Here is a 7061-nt window from a genome sequence, read left to right as displayed (position 1 = left end):
CAGCAGTCACTGGTCCCCATGTCAGCACGGGAAGAGTGTAAGCAACAGGGATCGTGTGGCTCTGATGGGGTGGCCTGGGAGTTCTTATCCAGGTGTCAAGGCACCTGGGTTCTGAACCTGGCCCTGCCACCCAGCAGTTATGACCTTTGGCAAGTCACTTGAGTTTTCTGAGCTGCTTTCATCACTTGTAAAGGAGTAGAGGAGGAACAGTGAACTAGATGATGTCTAACTCCCTTTTGACTCCATTATCCGGTACTTTCAATGAGCTGAGTCTCTCCTGTGTCAAAAGTATTTGGAATGAAAATCAATTCTTCATCAAATTCTTGTAATCCAGGACATCCCCTTCTTTCTCATGGGCATTCTCCCCAGCAAGAGTCCCCACCATCTTGCCAGCATGTACATGAAAACTCTTCCATAAATTTTAAGGAAGGACCATCTCTAACTGCAAGTGACAGTACCAGTTAGTGATTTGGGGACTGGATGATGTTTGGTATTATCTACACCACTTCCTCTTCCACTGAAGGATGTCTGGAGTACATAGGACCTTGGCATCAAGCATAAAGCCTGAAAGAAACCCAGCTGGTCCAGCCCTTACCACAAAGGAAATCCCTACTGCTCTGCTGTTAACATTAGAGTCTCTTATTCCCTACCGAAAGCTTTGATTTCCCCATTGTTATTCTCATCACTTCTTACATGATTATAGAGCAACTTACAGTTACCTAAGGACTTGCAGGCCTTATTTTAGGCTGTGGTTGTTTATCCTCACCACCTTATGAGTGAGACCAACATTCCTGTTTTCCAAATGAGGAAACTGAGTCTGAGAACCACTAAGGGGCTTGTTTGAGGCCACACAGCTGAGCAAGGGCCATTTGTGGAGCCCAGGTCTGCCTCCAGATCTGGGGCTCATGCCCTCAGGCTGAGTTGGGGGACCACACTACTGCACCTGCCAGTACCCTGTTTCCAGGTCCCCATCAGTCCTCAGCACCTCTCCCTCCCACAGGGGCCACTATGGGTACACAGGAACTCTGCGAGCCACGGGCTCAGAGAAATCCTTGCCCACTTGGTCAGACCCCTTCTCCACACTGCCAGCCATGTGACAACAATAGTGTCTATCTCAGCAGGAGCCTGGCTCCAGGACCCACCCCTCTGCTATGTTCAGAAGCCCCTCCATTCAGAGACTGGAGAATCCAGTGTTCCTGGGAAAATCCCTTTTACTTTGTGCTGAGTTTCAGAAGAGGCCTACCCCATACTATGCCTTTCCCACCCCTGGAGGCAAAAACATCACTTATCCCCAGAGGTTGGCAGTATCTCGCACTGACACTGAGGCTTGCAGATGGAGCCTGTGCTTCCTTCCTCAGACCCAGTCTCAGAACTCAGCCCCTGCCCACCGTTGCCATTCAGCCCTACGACACAGTGCACCAGCAGCCTTTTGCAAGATAAGAGCTCAGCCTTTATTGTGGGCTCAGAAGGGCACAAGAGCAGAACATGCAGAGGACTGGCAGCACTCTGGCCTGGCCTGTCAGGCCAAGGCAGGCAGCAGCAGGCACCCATGCAGCTGCAGCAGCCTCACTTGCTGCACTTCCTGGGGGAGCATTTGCACTCCATGGCATTGAGAACCTCGTGGTACACAACAGAGCCATTGGTGCAGTGCAGGGCCACCTGCATGGGCTCCGTCCGTGTCGGAGAGCAGCAGGAGCACTGGTCCTGCACATCGTTGATGTCAATGGAGTACACGGCTTTGCTGGCACATTTGCCCTGCAAGAAAGCAGAGGAAGATGGGAGCTTCACGATGGCGGGAAGTCCTGGCCTAGGCAGGGCTCTGGGGCAGCCTGCTTTCTCCCTGACCCCTCCAAGCAAGGCAGGTCTGATCTCACCCAGAAGCACCCAGGACAGCTAGGCAATTTGTAAAGGAAGATCACAGGTCTGACATGTCCTCTCCTCTATGGTAATAATATCATACCACATCCCTCTAGCTGCAATGTTTATGCATGTTAATGTATAAAACGTTTTATGCCTGATTATGCATGTTTTATGCAGGAAATTTTTATATATGTTTGATTGATCTTCAAGAATGCGGCCCCCATCTTGCATATATAACCCTCCATTTTCTGTAAAGGATTTGTTAAGTCTTTCCTCCATTTTTGTTTTTTTCCTGGAGTCAAAAATTCCCAGTTACTTCAATAAAACATTTACTTAAAAAAAAAATGTTTCCAGTTTATTTCCCTTCTCTTCCCTGCGAATTTTCCAGATCCTTCTAGAATGTAACTAAGGATAGGTATCCAAACACAGAGGCTCAGCCCTCCGCACCCAGGCCTTATTGAAGCAGAGCCCTTACCTGGCAGTAGTGGATATCCACCTCTACTTCGGACTTACAGCTTCCCACCTTGACATACTGCAGCCTGGCAGTGATGTCATTGCACTCAGGCTCCTCACCTATAGGACAAGTGAGAGGTGAAACTTGAGGACTGGCTGGGGTTCTAGAGAACACTCTTCAGCCCCAGTGCCCTCATTGGGCTGGAAATAGGTCCCTTTCACAGTAACTAAATAACCAAAGCCAGCCACAAGGAGGGAATTCAGTTATCCTGGTTCACCTCAGCTGTTCCTGGCCCAAAATATGCAGAGATATAGTTATTGCTGGACTTAATTCACTTAATGGTACAATTTCAATTGCAGGAAGAGCCTAAATTCACTGTTACGGTGATGTAAAATGAGTAAGACTTGCCTTTATTTCACTGTAGACTCTAAAAACCAAATGGCTAAAGCAACCCTCTTGTGCTTGTAACTACATTCAGAAGCTAATGGGCAATGAAGTAGTCAATAAATATAATTACTATCTGTTCATTCCTGCCTTGAGGTAAGAGGAAAGGCAAAGTCATGGTGATATAAGGGCATACCCTGCCTCTCTGGGGACCGAGAAGATCCCTAGGCACCTTTGTGAAGGCCTCTCTTTAGGTACTGCTGACTCCAGGTTGCTGACATGGGTTTCCTTTCACACAGGGGTTAGTGGCATTCAGATCTGAATCTCTACTTGGCCCACTGGGAATTCAAAAATTTAATCCCAGCTCACCATTCCAATCTGAACACTGACAGTGTTCTATCCTTAGATGACTCCAAATCTAAATCAACCCTAACTACATATTAGTCTGTCTCCTAATTTCCAGATAATTTCATTGTAAAGGGAAAGCCTGCCAATTACATTAAGAGGATGAATTAAAAAAAAAAAACATTTAGACCAGCATACTATATTATGTTGCTGTGGATTTAAAGCCCTGAGCCTGGCTTATTGTCCTTATAAAAGATCTCGAAGCCTCTTGAATGCGTTAACCAACAAAGACCCTTTGTGGTGGTTTTGTAGGTAAGTCTCTTAATCAAATTCTACATGCAGTGTGCCTAGAGAGAATTCTTCTTCTCTGATGGTTTCCTGACTTCGCATTCTTAAAGCATTCAAATGGGAATCATAGAAAGACATGCTTTCAGAGTGTTTCCTCGATCTGAGATTTGGTTACAGAAATTGCAGGGGCTGTCAAGAATGAATGATTGAACACTGAAGGTATTCATGTTTTCACTCTTCCTTTCTCTATCTGTAAACAAGCACGGACCTGTGAACCCAGGACAAAAAAAAAAAAAAAAAAAAAAAAAACCCTAATCTAAAACAAAAAATCTTAGTCCAGGCAAGTAATTCTATATTCAGAAACTATGGCATTAGCATTGGGATCCTGAAAGTTATCTGTGCTCATAAACACAAGCATGCATGGGAAGAACACTGCCTGATGTGCAGATTTGTGTCTCGTCTCCAAAGCTGCTGCTGTGAGCAATGAGAACCAATCAGCAGGACATAACTACGAGGTAAAGAGAAGCTCAGAGTGAAGAAGAGGGGGTGATAAACTTAGACCAGCCCCCACAGCACATGTGGGCTGTTGTCAGCCAGCTGGTGGCTTCGCTTTCTCTTTGAGATACCTTTAGCACGCTCATGAATAGATACGTGTTGAGAGTCTACTCTGTCAAGATCATAGATCCAAGGTGCCTGTCTTCAAGAAGCTTTGGTTGGAGAGGGAACATATTGTCCCAGGATAGGACTATGAGCAATCAAAGATCCTCTGAGGGGAAAGGCATGTAAGAAGCTGGAGACAGGAGGGAGTTTGCAGGAAAAGGGGAAAGAGATTGATCCATGGGCATCTAAAAGGGAGTCCAAGAGGGCAGTCTGATGACATCCAAGGAGGGGAGGCTGCTCCCTGCAAGACTGAACATAATGACTGACCAGTTGTCACGAAGTATCTTTCTGAAATAAAGCTTACTCCAAAGAACAGTCATGGGGCTTGCTAATGGGTTTCAAGGAGCAAGCTGCAAAGAGCCCCTAGACTTGCTCTGATGGGTTTCAAGGGACAAGATATTAGTAATGTACTCACATGTGTCACAGCAGGTGCCTGGAATTTTCATAATTTTACCCTAAGAAAACAGCAAAATTGCAGGTTAGGCACAAACAGTACAGAGTAGACAGCTTTCAGGTCACTCCGGGCCAATTTTTAGCTCTGAACTCACAGCCCTGTGCTTAAGTGCCCAGATGTAAACTCTGCTTTCCTATCATAAATGTGAGCAGCTTGACCACCCTACCTGACCAGGCTGAAACAATTTTGATTATTCTGAATTCTCTTCCAATTGAGTCATCAGGATCTTCATTCCCAGGAAGACTAAAAATCAGTTTGATCTCAGATCTTCTTATTCAAGAATCACACACTCAGCCTCCCTTAAGGAAAATATTTTTTAAAACATCTTATATTGCAGAGAATTTTATCTCTCCATAGGCTTTGATTTCATAATCTCACTGATTCTTCAACTAGGCCAGAGATGTGCCTCAGACACTGAGAAATTATGCCAGAGCTGGGATGCACGCTATTCAGAAGGATCTTGTTCTTAGAGATTGAGACAGTAAAGAGGAAAGCAGGATGAGTACTCACTCCCTCAGCCAGACACTTGTGTTCATCAAAGGGTGGGCAGCCTGTGACCCTCTTCTCCCAGAAGTACTCTCCTCTCTCATTGACCTTGCAGAAGTGAGTATCACAGCCATCCTGGAGCGTCTCATCACGCTGGAAGGAAAGAGGAGTGGGTAAAGTCAGAGACAGTGTTTGGTTCACAAAGCCACTTCAAACCATGAGCTTGACTCCATGGAGTTGATGAAACAATCTGCAGAACCATGAAACAAGAACAAGACAGTGTATAATAAAGCCCCCACAACCAGAACACAGACAGAAGTGGAGTCCCAGTTTTATAGCTTGTATCTTATGAACAGGGCTGCTATGTAGACTCTTCCGACCAGTTAAATGCTTGAAGGATTGAGATATAGCAAAGCAAACTGACTAGTTGATAACTGAACTAGAGATGAACCAAGGGCACTACCTCCCAGCCCCACCAGCTAGTCCGGACTTCATAGATCAGAGTTTGTTTCACCCTGATGGCCTGTCCAGTCTTACAGACTCCCAAGGCTAGAGAAAATCTTAAAGATCAACCACCTCCAGGCCAGGCACGGTGGCTCACACCTGTAATCCCAGCACTTTGGGAGGCTGAGGTGGGCGGATCACGAGGTCAAGAGATCGAGACCATCCTGGCCAACATGATGAAACACTATCTCTACTAAAACTACAAAAATTAGCTGGGCGTGGTGGCGCATGCCTGTAGTCCCAGCTACTTGGGAGGCTGAGACAGGGAAAATGCTTGAACCTAGGAGGCGGAGGTTGCAGTGAGCCAAGATCGTGACATTACACTCCAGCCTGGCAACAGAGCGAGACTCCATCTCAAGAAAGAAAAAAAAGAGATCAATCAACTCCAAATCGTGAGGCCCTACACCAAGTACACTCTTGTCAAGAAGAGCAACAAAATAACTAAATAAGAGAAAATTCTGTGCCTGCAATAAGTCATCTATCTTTTCTTTATATAATCAGAAAGAAGTAGAAAAAGAAGCCAATACTGAACCAAACTTAGCCCCTCTTTCTTGAAGAAAAATTTCCAAAAAAGGAAGCAAGATGGTGATATGTGAGGGAGCCCTGCATTCAGCTTGCTCCTACCTTCAGTGTCATGATCTGTCCTCCTCTTAGCTGAATGGTGCAAGCTGTAGGCAAACATCTCCCACAACATTCACCTGTGTTATTTTCTTCCTTGTAACCCTGTATCCAGAGGGGGAAAAAGCAGCCACAGTTAACCTCCTTAAAACATCCCAATTATAAGTAGGCTGATTTTGCTGGCCTTTCATCTCTCCTATCCAGTAGTTTCACCTAGAATTCAGAAAGTCAACATCCAACTCCAACCAGCTTTTGTCAGTTCTCAATCCCTTAGGTAGCATTCCTTCCCTCTGCATGTGTACATCTCACTCAAGTTGTAGCAGCCAGACCTATTAAATGAGACCTTTTCCCTGAGCTTCAGACTTACAAATTCAATTGTTTATTGGACAATTATTTTATTGTCATCTTGAGACTTGCATCCAAAAGGAAATTTGATTTTTGCCCCAAATCTCATCCTTCTCTGGTATTCCCTATTTTGGTAAGTGGTGTTAATCACCCAGTCTTTCAAACAAGAAATCTGAGAGTTATCCTTGACTTCCCCTTTTTTCTCATCCCCTGCTTATCACCAAATCTTGCCAAAAATGTATCTCAAACTTATCCATTGCTTGTCATGACCAGTCTCCTCTTTTATCATCGAGTCTAAATAACCATCATCTACCAGGGACTCTGGTAATAGTCTTATTTTTGTCTTCCTTCTTGCTCCCCTGCTATAGGTTACCACACATCTGCCAGAATGACCTTCTTAAAGCCTACGTCTACTCTTTTCACTCCTCAGCTTAGGAACTTTTGATGAAGTTCTGGCTCTAGTTATGGCACGATGGCTTGTATTGGACTGACCTTCCTGCAAATGATGATTATAAGCAATTGATGAAATATTTAAAGCAACCGTTCAAAATCACCAGAAGACCAAAATCAAGAATAAAGTCTAGATTATTTGATCCTTGAAAAAAGAAACCATAATGGACAAGATTCATGTTTAAATGGCTTTTCCCATGAGGACCGTCTGTA

General features: G+C 44.9%; 1 protein-coding gene across 1 annotated transcript in view; it reads right to left on the bottom strand.

Annotated features, from left to right (window-relative positions):
* Positions 1 to 1427: 1427 nt before the first annotated feature.
* Positions 1428 to 7061, bottom strand: part of VWF (von Willebrand factor) — a 180302-nt gene continuing 174668 nt past the window's right edge. Inside the window, exons 48-52 of the mRNA XM_055280967.2 lie at positions 6060 to 6158; positions 4956 to 5084; positions 4407 to 4446; positions 2336 to 2433; positions 1428 to 1755 (exon numbers count right to left, since the gene is read on the bottom strand). Of these exons, the coding sequence (XP_055136942.2) occupies positions 1567 to 1755; positions 2336 to 2433; positions 4407 to 4446; positions 4956 to 5084; positions 6060 to 6158 (555 nt within the window). The 3' untranslated portion in view covers positions 1428 to 1566. The remainder of the gene's footprint in view (positions 1756 to 2335; positions 2434 to 4406; positions 4447 to 4955; positions 5085 to 6059; positions 6159 to 7061) is intronic.

This window comes from Symphalangus syndactylus, chromosome 5 (assembly GCF_028878055.3).
Source record: "Symphalangus syndactylus isolate Jambi chromosome 5, NHGRI_mSymSyn1-v2.1_pri, whole genome shotgun sequence".
Taxonomy (NCBI): domain Eukaryota; kingdom Metazoa; phylum Chordata; class Mammalia; order Primates; family Hylobatidae; genus Symphalangus; species Symphalangus syndactylus.
Note: the sequence above shows the minus strand (reverse complement) of the source record. Positions and strands in the feature narration are given on the sequence as shown.